At 38.5% G+C, this 15,182-nt stretch overlaps 2 protein-coding genes across 6 annotated transcripts in view; one reads left to right on the top strand and one right to left on the bottom strand.

The window, feature by feature from the left end:
• Positions 1-4,019, bottom strand: part of ARSK (arylsulfatase family member K) — a 44,441-nt gene extending 40,422 nt beyond the window's left edge. Inside the window, exon 1 of the mRNA XM_037153851.2 lies at positions 3,769-4,019. Within this exon, the coding sequence (XP_037009746.2) occupies positions 3,769-3,906 (138 nt within the window). The 5' untranslated portion in view covers positions 3,907-4,019. The remainder of the gene's footprint in view (positions 1-3,768) is intronic.
• A 142-nt stretch (positions 4,020-4,161) lies between these two features.
• The window catches only part of SKIC3 (SKI3 subunit of superkiller complex), a 77,636-nt gene continuing 66,615 nt past the window's right edge, over positions 4,162-15,182 (top strand). Inside the window, exons 1-4 of one of the 5 annotated variants that reach the window (XM_053663550.1) lie at positions 4,179-4,229; positions 4,726-4,847; positions 5,654-5,786; positions 13,134-13,224. In XM_053663550.1, coding sequence (XP_053519525.1) covers positions 13,135-13,224 — 90 coding nt within the window. In that variant the 5' untranslated portion in view covers positions 4,179-4,229; positions 4,726-4,847; positions 5,654-5,786; position 13,134. Of the gene's footprint in view, positions 4,230-4,725; positions 4,848-5,653; positions 5,787-11,454; positions 11,670-13,133; positions 13,225-15,182 lie in introns of those variants that run through there. The other 4 variants (XM_053663548.1, XM_053663551.1, XM_053663549.1 and 1 more) reach the window with 4 other exon arrangements.

Here is a 15,182-nt window from a genome sequence, read left to right as displayed (position 1 = left end):
TTAGAACATTTTCATCATTCTAAAAAGAAACCCTGCACTCCTTAGCCATCAGCCTCCTACCCCACCCAAACCATAGGCAATTGCAAATCTTCATTTCTGCTTTCTTTCTCTATAGAGTTGCTTTCTCTATACATTTCTTGTATAGAGAAATGGAATCATACAATATGTGGTCCTTTGTGACTAGCTTCTTTCACTTAGCTTAATAAGTTCTAGGTTCATCACATTGCTGCATGAATCAATACCACATTTATTTATTGTTCAATAATATTACTAAATTAAAAAATCTATTTATCAGCTGATGGATATTTGGATTGTTTCCACTACTTGGAAGTATTATATATAATTTCATATACAAGTTTTTGTGTGGACACATATGTTCCTTTCTCTTGGATATATACCTAGAAGTAGAATTGCTGGGTCATATAGTAACTCACGTTTAACCATTTTAGGAATTGCTGAATGGTTTTGCAAAGTAGCTCCACCCTTGTACATTCCTGCTGGTAGTGTGTGAGCAGTCCAATTCCCCTGTACCCTTGACAACTCTGGTTACTGTGTCTTTTTGATCATAGCCCTCTTGGTTGTGGTGGGTGTGAACTGGGGTCTCATTGTGGGTTTGATGTGCATTTCTCTAATTATTAACAATGTTGAGTACCTTTTCATGTGCTTATTGGCCATTTGCGTATCTTAGTTAGAGATATGTCTATTCAGATCTTCTGCCCATTTTTAAAATTGCCTAACCCAAAGTCACAAAGATATGCGCCTATATTTTTGCCTAAGAATTTTATAGTTTTAGCTTTTGTTTGATTCATTGACTCACTTTGAGTTAGTTTCTGGAAGTGTGAGGCAGAGTCCAACGTAATTCTTTTGCATATGGTTACTCAGTTTCCCTAGCAGTATTTATTGAAAAAACTACTCTTTCTCTATTACATGATTTTGGCATCTTTGTTGAAAATCAATCAACTATAAATGTGAGAGTTTATTTCTGTACTATTAATTCTATTCCATTGATCTGTAAGTCTATCTATCTTTATGCCAGTAAAACACTAACTTGATTACTGTAGTTTCTAGTAAGCTATGAAATTAGAAAGTGTGAGTCCTCCAACTTTGTTCTTTTAAAAGATCATCTTGATTATTCTAGGACACTTGAATTTCCATATCAATTTTAGGATGGGTTTCTCTATTTCTGCAAAAACATCATAGGAATTTTTATAGAAATTGTACTGAATCTGTAGATCAATTTGATGATTGTTACTTTATTAACAATATTAAATATTCTGATCCATAACCATGAGATGTCTTTCCATTTATTTAGGTGTTCTTTAATTTCTTTCAACAGTGTTTTGCAGTTTTCTGAGTATAAAAATTGTACTTTTTTTGGTTAGATATATTCCTATTTCAATCTCTTTGATACTATTTTAAATACAATTATTTTGTTAATTGTATTTTAAGAAAGACAATTAAGTTTGTTCATTAAGTTTGTTGATGAACAAGCAAATAAGTTTGTTCATCAATCAAGTGTGTAGAAATATAATTTTAAAAAATATTTTATTTATTTATTTTTAGACAGAGGGGAAGAGAGGGAGAAAGAGAGAGAAGCATCAATGTGTGGTTGCTTCTTGTGCACCCCCTGTTGGGAACCTGGCCCAAAATCCAGGCATGTGCCCTGACTGGGAATTGAACTGCTGACCCTCTGGTTCTCAGGCCAGAATTCAGTCCACTGAGCCACACCAGCCAGGGAGAAATACAATTGTTTTTTTATATTGATCTTATATCCTACAGTCTTGCTAAACTTACTCATTAGTTCTAATAGTTTTGAAGTAGATTCCCTAGGATTTCCTATATACAAGATGAGGTTATCTGCAAAATAGAGATACTTTTACTTCTTCTTTTCCAGTCTTGATGTCCTTTACTTCATTTTCTTGTCAAATTCCCTGCCTAAACCCTCCAGTACAATATTGAATAGACACAGTAAGAACAGATTTCTTTGTCTTGTTCCTGATCTTACGAAAAAAACATTGTTTTCTACAGTTATGCATAATATTAGCTGCAGCTTTTTAGCAGATGCCCTTTATGAGACTGAGGAAATTATCTTCTATTTCTAGTTGGTTGAGTGCTTTTATCATGAAGCATTGTTGAATTTTGTTAGAAGCTCTTTCTGCATATGTTGAGAAGATCATGTGGTTTTCTCCCTTTATTCAATTAACATGGTGTGTTACATTAACTGATTTTCAGATATTAAACCTACCTTCCAGTCTGGGGATAAATGCCATGCAGTAATGGTGTATAATACTTTTTACATATTGCTGAATTTAATTTTCTGGTATTTTGTTCAGGATCTTTGCTTCTATATTCGTAAAAGATATTAATGTGTACACAATATTATGTTTTTATATATACCAATATATAAAAGCCTATGTAGTCTTAGTATACTAAAAAATAACAAGCTAATTATTTCAATCACCTTTGGAAGTTTCTGGATGTTATGATGCACCCCCCACATTTCCTTTTAGAAACGAAAGACTGCCTCTGCTGGAGAGAGCTGTTGCCTTGCCCGTGATCGCGCCCCATTCTGGGAGCAGCCCTTAGCTAATGGTTACCCGACAGGAGGGTACAAAGGCTGGCCGCTCACCCCAACCGGAATCAGTTCTGAAGCATCATACCAGCGTGAGAACTACCCGTAAGGTCAGCCGAGGCTTCCACTGACACAGCAACAAAACTCAACTTCTTTCTGGGCACACTCCTGGTTCTTTCCTTTCCCTTTGATCTCAGGAGCACTACCTAATGAACTCTTTCATGTTACTCTCCAATATTGCCTGTTCTGTAAATTTAGATAATCCTAAAGATTACTAAATATTCATATTACTTTAAGTAATCTTCTCAACAAATCCTACCGGGATACCCAGAGTATGTAACTTGAATCATCACGGGTTAGTCTGTGAGAAAGGCAATAGACATAGTGATTAAAAGCACTCTGGCGCCAGACACCCTCATCAACAACTATATACCTGAGCACACTAACACGCAGTGATAACATACTAATGTTATAATTAGTAACTGAACATTTGTCCAAGCATTAGTTTTAAAATCGTGGATAACACTAAAAGTATCAGGTAATATTGATAGTAGTTTTCTTTTGGTTGACGGCTTGGGAAAAGTTTTAAAAACTCTTCAAGGTTAGGACAACACACACACAATTTTCCTGGAATATCAGGGAGTGGATCACATTGTATCAACTAATGCACTTACATCATAACGAATAGGATTATCAGATACCTTTGATAAAAATAAGTTTAATTTTCTTCACTTCTCACCCAAACACAAATTCTTGCAAACCTGACGTGAACTGGGAAATGATCACTGGAAAACTAACAACCTTTTATGGAGATGCAGAATGTTATTTTTCCCCCACTATTAAATGAAATGGGGGTATGGACTAACCGTTCAATAAGAGTGGTAAAATAACTTAATGCATCGAGGCTAGCAATAAAATAAAAATAAAAGATTTGCAAAGACGCTATCAGAGTGCATTTACTAAAATATTATTACATGTGTGACATGCATATTTATGTGGTGTACGTGTGTATATTGGGCCTCAAGATAAAAGGCACTTCTTACTTTGCATCCGGGTAAAATGTGTTTGAAAAGTTTCAGATTCTGCTTCCCAAAGCCTGCAAGCACGGGAAAGGCTGTGGGCGGATAGCTACCTGGACTAGTGTACCGCCTCCCTCCTCCCGCCCGCTCCGGCTCCCGCCGCCGCTAGGTACTTACAAAGGAGTCACTCACAACTAGCACCACATTAGGCTTTTCGGGCCAAGCCTGAGCTGCTCCCCGCCACTTCCCACTAGTCCTGGGAGCTGGCACTGCCAGCGCGTAGGCTGCGACCACCCACACGCACAGCAGCAGCATCGTAAGGAATACAGAGAGCCCAGCTCCCTGGTGCTGGATTTGCCTCCCACCACCCGCAACCCGCTTAGGAAGAGGTGGGCGGAGATCGAAAAGGTGGCAGTTCGCTTTCCTACTAGCGCTTCACACACAGAACTACAACTCCCATCAGCATCGGAGCGGGTACATGCGCAGAGCCGGAATTCCACGGCCCTAATTCATGTTTAAGACCTTTTAATCAAATACCGAGCACACCAAGAGCCACCCACTTCTAGTCACGTGAGCGATGCCAGGGAAACACGCTTGCGCTCTGACCGTGGACAGGTTTGTAGAAACATCTGTCCCAGGTGAGTTCGGGTCACTGCGGCTTTTGCAGAAGTGGAAGTTGGTAGGCGGTTGAAATAATTGAAATGAAAATTAAGTGAGAGAAAGGATCAGGGGCCGCGGGTGCTTATTTTGCTCTGAACTAGCGTGTCTGAGCAGTAGGCGGGATCGTGAAGTGGGCAGCGATGAGGTGGCGGCGCGTCTGTCACTTAAGTTGTATGGGTGGTTCTTTGTGGGGCCTCTGGCTGGACCCGCATAGGTGCTGTTTGGATACCGTGGAGCCCCTCGAATACGTTTCCCCAAGGGACTTTGCAGTCTGCCTCATCTTATTTCCACTTTTGCCGGTGCAGTTAGAATTTATTGTACTCGCGTGGGGTGAGGAGCGGGGCCTGTTCCTTAAAGTTCAGATTCTAGGCAGGCACCTCTGGCCTTTAAAGTGTAAAGCAGAGAAACGGACAGTCTCCCAGAAGAAGGTATATTGGGCTGTGTGACGTGTTCGATTAATTGACGTAGGATCAGAACCCATTGTTTTGCTGCAGAAAAATCACAGGGCCTTGACTGTTGAACTCCTTCGGAGAAATCCGGAAGAAGCCGATATCTGCCCCAGGGCCAAATTCCTGATTTCTTTATCACAGTTGCAGGTATATAATTTGCACATCATATTAGTCGTTTTAATATTTTGACAGGTAAAGGAGTTGCAGTATTTATTTAATACATAATCAACTCTTAATAGTAATATTTGATAGTGTTTTCCATAAAATAATTGTAATAAGGGACAGACTTATTTAATATTCATATAACACTCCATGCCGAAGATTATACTAACCATTTATTGATCATTTACTGTGTGACAAGTACTTTTTTATGGAATATTCTTCATTATCCTTACTTTCACCATTTTGCAGATGGGAAAACTGAGGCTTGAAGAGGTTAAATGAGTAATACAGGGAGTCAGTCTGAGTTAGGGCACATCTGTGCCCTAACCCTGTGCCCTAACTCCAATTAATTACAGGACTTCACGATATTCTACTGAGCTTACTCTCTGTTAGTGAAGCAGGCCTCTTAACTGAAATCGCCTGCCAGAGATCTGTGGTGAACACGAATACATAAACAATACTCCTCGGCTGCAAGCAACTTACACTCTAGGGAAACAAAGGTGAAGTAATAGTACAGCGTGGAAGGTAATACAGGTAGGCTCTTTCATGAACAAGATAGATTTAAAAAATTTGAGTTAATTTGGAATGTAGAACACATTTTATGATAGAAACAATGCTGACTGACATCTCGATTCTTCAAAGATGTGTTCAGCTCTATCCGTGGCACAGCACTGCCTCTGTGAGCAGCGTTTACTCTCTGTGGCCTTCGTTTCACAGGACATGTATTCTGAATTCCTGGTCAGGATGACAGAAATACATCTTTTTTTCTTCCTCTTTCTCCCCCTTGATAGTGTCCAGTGGGAGCAGCTGCTGCATTGTGTGGGGACAAGACGAGTATCTTAGGCCCCCTGACAGGAAGACTCTAAGAGGCTTCTAGTCCAGCTTCTCATCTGACATTCAGTTTGTCCTATAATATTCCTGCCGGTGGGTTGTCCAGTCTTTGCCTTTTCATCTTTAGTGATGGGAAACATGCTTCCTATGAGCACCTATTCCACATTTGTACTAGTCTGATTATTAAAAGTTCCTATCTTGAGCCGAAGTCAGCATTTCTCTACTTTTTATCTTTATCTTTTTACATGAATAATCTGTCCTCTTAACTACCCTTCTCACCTTTTCCCCACAAGTTCCTCTCACCCCCACCCGAGGTCTTCCCCAATTTCTTCAGCTGTTATTATATAATTTCAAGTTTCTTCATTATTTTGGTCACTCTCTTCTGCACATAGAGCTTTTCTGCTAATCAGTAACTTTATCAGAAACGGAACTTTTGAGGTATGAGTGTGCATCTTTTTGTGTGTACATGTATGCATATGTGTGTTGCAGTTAGGGTAGGGGTGTCCATTACATGTATGTTTAAGTCATCAATTACAGATTTGTTTGTTAGGGATTATTTGCTTTAGTAAGATACTTAATCCTGCAGTTCATCAAAGACTTCAGCTGAAGGCCTTGGTCTAGGTGTTGGTTCTTCATAGTTCTTTTAATGTCCCAAATACCAGCAGCATTATAAAACATGGGGCAAAAGTAGGTTTACAGTTGTGAGTACATGAAACAGAGTTTATTCTTGTATTACTATTTATTAATTCTTATATCATTTTCCACACAAGCAACTGTAAACTGGCTCTTGATCCACCCTCTATTCTGCCTTATGAAAAACAGGCTAAGTGTGCAGTTAGTGACTGTATGGAATAAGCAGCATTGTCTTCACCTGCAGTGGTTTTGTGAGTATTTGTTGAATATCTCAATGTACTAGACACTAGGAACTAACAATGTACCAGAGAACTGTCTTTGCTCCTAAAGGACTGCCAGCTAGTTGTGGGAAACAAACACACACCCTTGTAAATTTAATAGCAAAAGGTATCAAAAAGTATAGTTAGTTGTCAAACAAATGAAAACCCAAACCAGAATATGCCAGTTGTACTTTGGACAATGATAGTATGCTTCAGAATGTTAATATTCATGGAAATAAGTGTTTTATAGTAACATACAAGGGGGGATACCCCCCTAACTGGAATTATCTTTTGGAGGACAGGCCCCTTGTGGTACAGGGTAGCCCCACTAGGTGAAGTGTTGTAGGAATCCCTCTGTATCAGTGCACCAGCCGGCATTGTGAGAGGCTGCATTCCGCTTCAGTGAATTTTTTTTGGAGACTTTCAATGTATTCGTGCATTTCATGCTGGGTGATTTACAAGTTTTGACCAAAAAAAACGGCATGACTCCTATAACCTACCCTCCCTATTTACCCCATATTGCTCTCCAATGCCATTTTTTTTGTTTCATCTGGTGGAAAAAATCCTCAAAGGGAAATATTTTGCTGATGTGGAAGAGGTGAAAAACAGCAGAAGCACTAAAAGGCATCAAAATCGATGAGTTCAGACATTTTTTTGAGCAGTGGAAAAAAAGTCCTGAAAATTATATTGCAGCAAATGGAGTGTACTTTGAAGGTGACTGACATTTAAACATGTGAGAATAAATACACAGGTTTTAATAAATAAATTTCATTTATCGGGGGGTCCCCGTGGTACATTGCAGAGTTGTTGACTTGAACTGTCTTTGGGTCTGTACTACAGGACATCTTAGAGCCTTTAAAATGCTAATATACATTGTGACTTTCAAAGAGAGATATGCATAATGTGCAGCAGTAGCAAAATTACTAAGCCATATATTAACACCTTTGAGTATATTAATATTTTTTAGAATACACTCTTAGAAATGTCAGTATAGAAAATAAGTTATAAAGTTTGGGCTAGTGTGAGATGTGTCTAGGGCTTTATTATGCTTGACACTTGAATGTGGCCTTGAATTATATGTAGCTTGAGAAGACAGAAGCAAAAGTGGACAGGCTGAATGGGAGAAGTAAAGATGCAGAGTTGGAAAGCTCTGGGGGTGGAGAAAAAAAGTAATGTGAGGTAATGTTGAAAAGAAGATTCCTCCTTTCTAATTGTAGCAGATGGAGAATTACTGCTTTATGGGGGAGTGGGGAACTAGAAACTGTCTTTTAGCAGGCTCTGGAAGCTAGAAGATAGTATTCAACAGGTGTTGGATGTGTAAGGAGCTCCTTACATCATTGTAATTATGTACATCAAGGTATATTAGTTTTATTTAGGGATTTTTTTTTTGGCCTGGGAGATAGGACACATCTATATAAAACAATAAAAAGTATCTGGTGTCAGTTCAATGGCTCAACCAGTAAATGCGTCAGTGGTTCAGAAGAGGGAGCGGTGTCTGTTGCAGGCTTTCGTTTAGTATTTGTGTACTGACCAACTTAAAGAGGATATTTGTGTTTAATGATAGCCATTTTTTGAAGAATATAGGCCAGAAGGTTGCTTCCTAGGAGATTTTATATGTGTACATAGAGCAAATAATAATGATGTGGATTAGGAATAGAAAACAAGGAGTGAAGTTGATCGAGAGGGTGGACAGAGCTACATGTACACTCCACCTATGTACCTGTCAGGTAAGTGATGTGACCTTTACTTTACCAGTGAGGAAATAGGCTTGGAGTCAGGCAGTAGGGTGCCCAGGGTCTGACAGCACTTGAACCCAGGTCCATTTGGTTCCTAGGCCCCTTCTCAACCATCTGAAGTCTTGCTTTGCTGGGCAGATATGGAAAAAAGAAGGGGCCAACGGAATCTGGAATATTTTGTAAGAACAGCCTTGAAGTGACTAAGTAATAAATTAAAATCAAGTTGGGTGGGAAAATAATCAAATGTAGCTGGATAGGGACTTAAAGAAGTTAGCTATGTGGGAGAATCGAGTTTTAACATTTATTTTACCTCCCCACCCCTTGTTTTAACTTTTACTTTCCTTGTTTGGATCACAAGTCTTTGTTTTCTTTATGGTAAGATGCTTTTTTGTGCAACTAATCATTCTATTTAAGGATGCTGGTAGTATGTTTTAGTCCATTAACTCACTTCCTTTTTCTTGTTTATACCCACCTGCTTCATCTAAATTTTGTTCCTTTCCTAGTTATCAGGTAGCATGTTTTTTTAAAAACTTTATTCAGTTTTTCAAAACCACCTCCATTCTCTCCATGAAGTTTTCCAGATGAATTTTGTTTGACAGAATGTATTCCAGTGGTGCCATCAAAAGATACTTAGAATCTGTAGTCATGTAGGATTTGTGTCAGTATTTTAGATGGTTATTTAGGTGGATTTTTAACCTTAAAAAGTTTTCTCTGTTTAAATTACAAACTAATCTAGTTACATGATGTGGGCAATATTTTAAAATATTTATAGTGCTTTATGCGGCTTAGAACAAGGTTCACTGTAGTGTAGTTACATTGCGGATTGGGTGTAAGTAAGTGCCCTTAGTTGTCCTGGATTCAGAACAGAGTAGCACAGAAATAGGAGGTACTCTCTTTCCGCTCAGTTTTTATGCTGCAGTTAGCGTGTTTTGTGTTTCTGGAATGTTTCTTTTGAGAACCCGATTGTTTATGAAGTTTCTTTTACCTCCTGAAGCCGCGAGAATAGGGTTAGACTACTGGTAATTTTGAAATTTGGAGATTAAGATTATTGTCTCTTTGGGAAAGAAAAAGACAAAAAATTATTACATAATTATTTCTCATGTTTTAAGTTATGAATTTGAACTTATGAATTTAAGTTATGAAAGTGAGCTTGAATCTGATGTATTAAATAAAAAGTTCAGCAGGTATTATGTATGCCACCCTTTTTATGTGCCTGTCTCATATTTTCCTTAATTTACATGGATAATGGTTGAGGAACAATCTGAAATTCCATTCAAAAAGAAGACAGAGGTAGATATAATGGTAAAAGGTGTCTAGAATGCTCAGTAATAGGTAAGTGGGGTCTACTTTTACTTAATAATTGTTTTTACCCATTATGTTCAGAAGAAAGGTTATCACCGGATACTTTTAGACTTTTGTCATTAAAGTGACCATTTTTCACTTTTCTGTAATTAATCTTCATTGCCATTGTTACTGTTATTTATAATTACTGTTGTCATGATTATTATTGTTGCTTTGTGGAATCTCTGCATCTGCATAACTGAATGTAGCTTAAGGTTCCAGGAAGTCCATTATTCCATCTAACCATGTTTGTTAGTTTTGAGGGATATTATTGTCTTATTGGCATGGTCGTCACTTTCTGACTTTTTAAAAAATATTTTATTTCTCTTTTTTTAATTTTTAGAGAGAGGGGATGGGAAGGAGAAAGAGAGGGAGAGAAACATCAGTGTGTGGTTGCCTCTCACATGGCCCCCACCGGGGACCTGGCACGCAACCCAGGCATGTGCCCTGCCTGGAATTGAACCCTGACCCTTTGGTTCACAGCCTGCCCTCAATCCACGGAGCTCCAGCCAGGGCACTTTCTGACTTTTTAAAGTGGCATTGTTGCTACTTTTTATGCTTGATGCGTTGAATTAAAATCTTTTAAGTTGGTAGTAGAAAACTTTTTGTGGGATAAGAATGTGCAAAGTGAATGATCTTATTTTAAAAAGTCAGTTGAGACTTAAGAGAAAAATATAGAAGAAGAGATATAAGGCGGAAGTGTGCAGGACTGAGAAAGAAGATTAGACGTTTGTAAAAGAACTAAATTTTTCTTTAAAGTGTCAGAAATGCTTGGAATGGAGGGAAGTATCGCAAATAGAAGAGTATGGGGGAGTCATGTTTTTACTCTGTGAAAGGAAAGGGGTTTCGATGGTGCCTAGTAGGTGGTTAGTGCTCAGTAAAGTTTTGTTTAGAAAGTGTGTGAATGAGCCTCTCCCTTCCCCACCCCACCTCTTCAAAAGATGAAAATGTGTTCAGGGCTAGAAAGTAGGAAACATTTTTTGTCTTTTGAAAAATTGCATAAAACCAGATTCTGAATAGTTTCTGCAAGAGAAAGAAAAAAATACATAGAACCTGTGTGTGTGGGGAAAAACATATGATTATTTATTTTAGGTGAAGAGGCCTCTATGCTGTCTTATTATGTTAAATGACAAATTAATGAAAAAAGCATTGGAAGAGAAAAATAGAGGATTCCCCCAAAGCATGAGTAATTGTAATTACATATGGAGATATAGAGAGATATGGAAAGATATTGACCATTAGAATGGTTACCAAGAGAAGAATGGAGTTTGTCTCTAGTGGCCTTGAAAAACAGCCTGCATAGAAGCATTTTACAGCTCCATGTGTGCTGCTGTGTTTAAGTCTAAACTTGTCTGTCTGACTTTGAAGGCCTGTAATCTGGTGCTCTGCTTCACCTGCCCAGCCTCATTCTCTTCTGTTCTTCAAGTCCCTTCTGTTCCATTCAGCCTGGTTTTCTCACTGTGTCCTATACATGCTACATTCATTGCTCTCTCTCTGACTTTTGATTCACTAAGTGACTCAATAAGTTAGGCCTTTTTGTTGAGTTAGATTATATTACTAAGAGCAGAGGTCCTCTCTTCTATTTCTTTTATGCTGAGTGTTGTGTATAGTTTGGGAGTGTTCATGCCAGTTAGTTCTGCCTTGCTCAGATGTGCTACCATTCATATGTTGGGTGGTAGAAAAGATGGTGACCTTTGCCCTGGAAAAGTTGCATTTTTTTTGTTTTTGCTTGCTCTTGGTTTTTGTTCTTTTAAAACTTGTACTCTTAATTTTTCTTCCTCGGATGTCTTTTTATCCTTTTCTGGCAGTCTAGATTAGTTGTCATCATCATTGATGTTCTCTTCTTTTTCATCTGCGGGTTTAGCCACCAAAGATAACTTCAGCATGAAAAATCTTAAGTTGAAATGAGCATTAAAATTTGTTGCCTGCTCCAGTCTAGATTTGTAAACTCCAGGAAAAATCACTCTGAGGTTTGCAGCTATAAATTTATACCAAGATAATTTCAGGTATGAAGACAGTTTCTGAAATAACAGCATATGAAATATGTTGCTTTAGTTATGTAATTATTATAACTAGGCAAAAAGTCACTTTTATGCTAATTTAGGGAATCTGGTTCTGGCTACAGGTAAATTGATTTTATAATATCCTAATTTTTATATTTTTAATTTAACATTCAGTACATCAAAAAATTTTTTTAAAAAATTCCGTAACTTCTTTGATCTTGTACTTCTGCCTCAGCTTCATTGGATTTAAAGGATGGTTGGTATACCATGGCAGCCAGCCACCTTCTAAGTTCATTTTGCTGCCTTGAGCATCTGCAGTCTGTAACAACTTAATATTTATGCAGCTTTGGTTTGCATTCATGATGATGATAGACTTCAGTGGAGTTGGCAAAAAATAGAAATGTTCCATTTTTTCCAACATCACGTTGTGCTTGAATTTGACTTGTTTACTGGTGAACCAGAGTAAGTTGTGAAATTTTAAGATATGTTAGTTTACTTAAAATTAAATAATATATATTTATATTAAATGGAAATACTTTGTCTACCAATTGGTATATCTTTTTATGGCTGAAGTTAGTGTACAATCCTCTTGCATATTCATCACCTTCATTTAAGTGTAAACACTGCATTTTTTCTTTTCAAAGATTACTGTACAACAAAGAACGCTATACTACTGTAATCCTACAGTAACTCTTACTGTGAAGAAAGTTGACCTCCTGATTCATATATTAAAGAAACTGGCTTAAAAACAGAATGCTCTCTTAAACTCTTATATATAGTTAATGAAATTTATTTTCTGTTAGTGTTTATACTCTGTGACTTGGATTTATGCTACTTAATCTTCCTTAGTGTAGAATTAGATCGAAATTGGTATGTGTTTTGGGTCTTGGCCCATAAAATCATCTGTGTATTTATCTCACTATATGGAGAGTGAGTATAATTCAAATACAGCTCAGTTTCAACAAATATTTGTGAATATATATAATTTGTCAGATACTAGGTGCTGACTATATAGCAGCAGGTAAAAAAAAGCAAGAATAACAGCAGACAAACATCCATGCCTACATAGAAATTACATTCTGATGGGGTTGGAGAACAGGTAATAAGTAAGATAAATAAAATATATAGAGTATAAAATATAAGCATATAAAATAGTGGTAAGTGCTGTGAAGAAAAAGAAATGCCGTGTTGGGGAGGGGTTAAGGGGTTAATACTGGATGGTAGGGAGTGTGGTGAGGCAGTGCCGACGTTTTACATAGGGCGGCCCGCGGAGGTTTCCCTGAGGAAGTGACAGCTGAGTAACAATCTGAAGAACAGGGATAAGCTGTGTGTACAGTCGGTGGGGGGGGGGGGCAGTGTTCCAAGTAGAAGAAATCATGTGCCTTCTTCAGATGGTTAAGTTTGCTGGAATTGTTACAGTCAGGCAGGTTACTATTGTACGTTCAGTCTGACTTTTCATTTTGACAGAATGTCCAGCAGGGAAGTGAAGACTGCTCTGAAAAGTGCTCGGGATGCAATCAGGAACAAAGAATACAAAGAAGCTTTGAAACATTGTAAGGTAACTGGTAGTTTGTTCTTCCACCATAAAAGTATGTTACTTCTTTGTGAGCATTACCAGTTTACGATAAGTACATCATTTACTGTTTCATTATAACAAAAGCGGGGAGGTTATTTAGTAGGATGATTAGAGCCATTGTGCTAGGATAAGCTACTTCTGTCACATTTGATTTTGTCTTTCTCCGTATTGGTAACGTATCAAAGCCAAGTTCTTAAAACTTGAATATCTCTTAGGTATCCCCTTGATGTGTTTGCTGTGGGTACATTACACTATCTTACAGCTTGCGTTCTTTCATAGTATGTTGACATTTTACTTCTATTTGGTTTGTGGATTCTAAAGTGCCTTTGTATGCTGATGGGAATGTTCCAGTCCAGAAGGAGAGGTTGAATGTGCAGGAGAAATAGAAGGTAGTAGTAGGAGTGAAGTCCTTGGGAAGGTAAGAGAGATGATGGGATCCAGAGCTTAAGAGGAGGGTCTGTGATACTTCTTCCATCTTGGAAGGAGGGAAGATAGATGCAGGTCTTTGTGCTCAGGCTGAGAGATTTGGGGGTGGGAAGATGAGAGTGAGCCCCTCTGATGGCTTCTATTTTCTTAGTGAAATGTCCGAGTGACAGTGAAAGAGGAGCTCTGTGGGAGGTTCGAGACCAAAGAGGTATGAAGTAAATATCAATACTATTGTGACAGGTTTATAGAGTGAGAGATGATTACTAAAATTAGTGGGGCGATCACATTGTAAGGCATAAAAATGTCAAATCGCTGTATTGTACACCTGAAACTAAGCTAATATAGCCAAAATAAGATTGTATGCCAACTATACTTAAGTAAAAGAATACATTAAGAAAAAAAAGTACGAAGTAGTTTTTGTTCATGGTGGGAAAACAAGCATAGTAGTAGTAAGGATTAAAAAGATTACCAGACTTTAATGAATGTTAATTGAGAGTTTTCTGTTAAAGTGAAATCTGTGGACTCAGCTGGGTAATTTCTCCCTTCATGTTCAGCTTCTCAGACTTGGCCACTTGAGATAATGGAATTCAAATATAGATAGTAAGAAAGACAAGGGAAACAGAGGCAAAGATGTTGAGGATGTTAGCAAGGGAGTGATGACAGTGATGGGTCATGGGTCTAAATTGGGAAAGGAGGGATGAGAATTGAGAAATGGGAGAAAGAGAAAAAAAGTGGTGCCATAAAAAAACTAACACCAGTCAGAGGGTAAAGAATTGTGTTAGCGGCGAGGCTGGGGGGGGCGGGGATAGGAGAGGGGTGTGCTGGCAACCCATTGGTGGCTGAGTAGCAATGAGGGTAAGTAGCTTAGAGGCCATGATGGTCAGTGGGTCACCTGAATGTTAGAATGATTACAGGGATTGAGGTGGAGAGGAAGGATACACAATTTTCACTGAAGAAAAGGAGAGTTCCTCAGAAGTTAATATAGTAGCAAGAAGGGGTTTTTTGTAGGATAGCAGAAAGTCTGAGCTTCAGAGGTACTGGGGTTTAATGAAGGAGGGAGGCACAGAAGAGGAGTGTAGGTGACAGTGTGAGCAAGGAGAACCCCTTCCTCAGTTCTGGTCCTGTGAAATGTGGGGTGTAAGAGCAAGGAAATCAGCTGCAGCATGTAAGATCGGTAGGGGAATAGCCACGTTTTGGTTGAGGCAGAGCTTGGTACAGTTTTAAAAAAAAAGGTTGAAAATGTAGAAGAAACCAGGCTGGTCCATACTGGGAATTCCAGAGGGCACAGTGAAGAGTTTACAAGAGTTGGAGGGAGGGAATTGGGTTAGATTGAGGGAAATATACATCAATAATGGGTGAGAGTCTCAAGGGGCAAAGGATGCCCTTGTGAGGTTTAGGTTTCTAGTGGTGACTGAGCCCAGCAGGGATGGAGGCCATGATGGAACCTTCTTCTGAAACAGAAGAAGGATGAGCCACTGCATTCAAACTGGGGGAGCTGCAGGGTCGGGGGAGGG

Source organism: Artibeus jamaicensis, unplaced genomic scaffold (assembly GCF_021234435.1).
Source record: "Artibeus jamaicensis isolate MK-2021 breed Jamaican fruit bat unplaced genomic scaffold, CSHL_Jam_final contig_3214, whole genome shotgun sequence".
In the NCBI taxonomy this organism is placed as follows: Eukaryota; Metazoa; Chordata; class Mammalia; order Chiroptera; family Phyllostomidae; genus Artibeus; species Artibeus jamaicensis.
The sequence above is the reverse complement of the archived record's forward strand: the minus strand, read 5'-3'. Positions and strand labels throughout refer to the sequence as shown.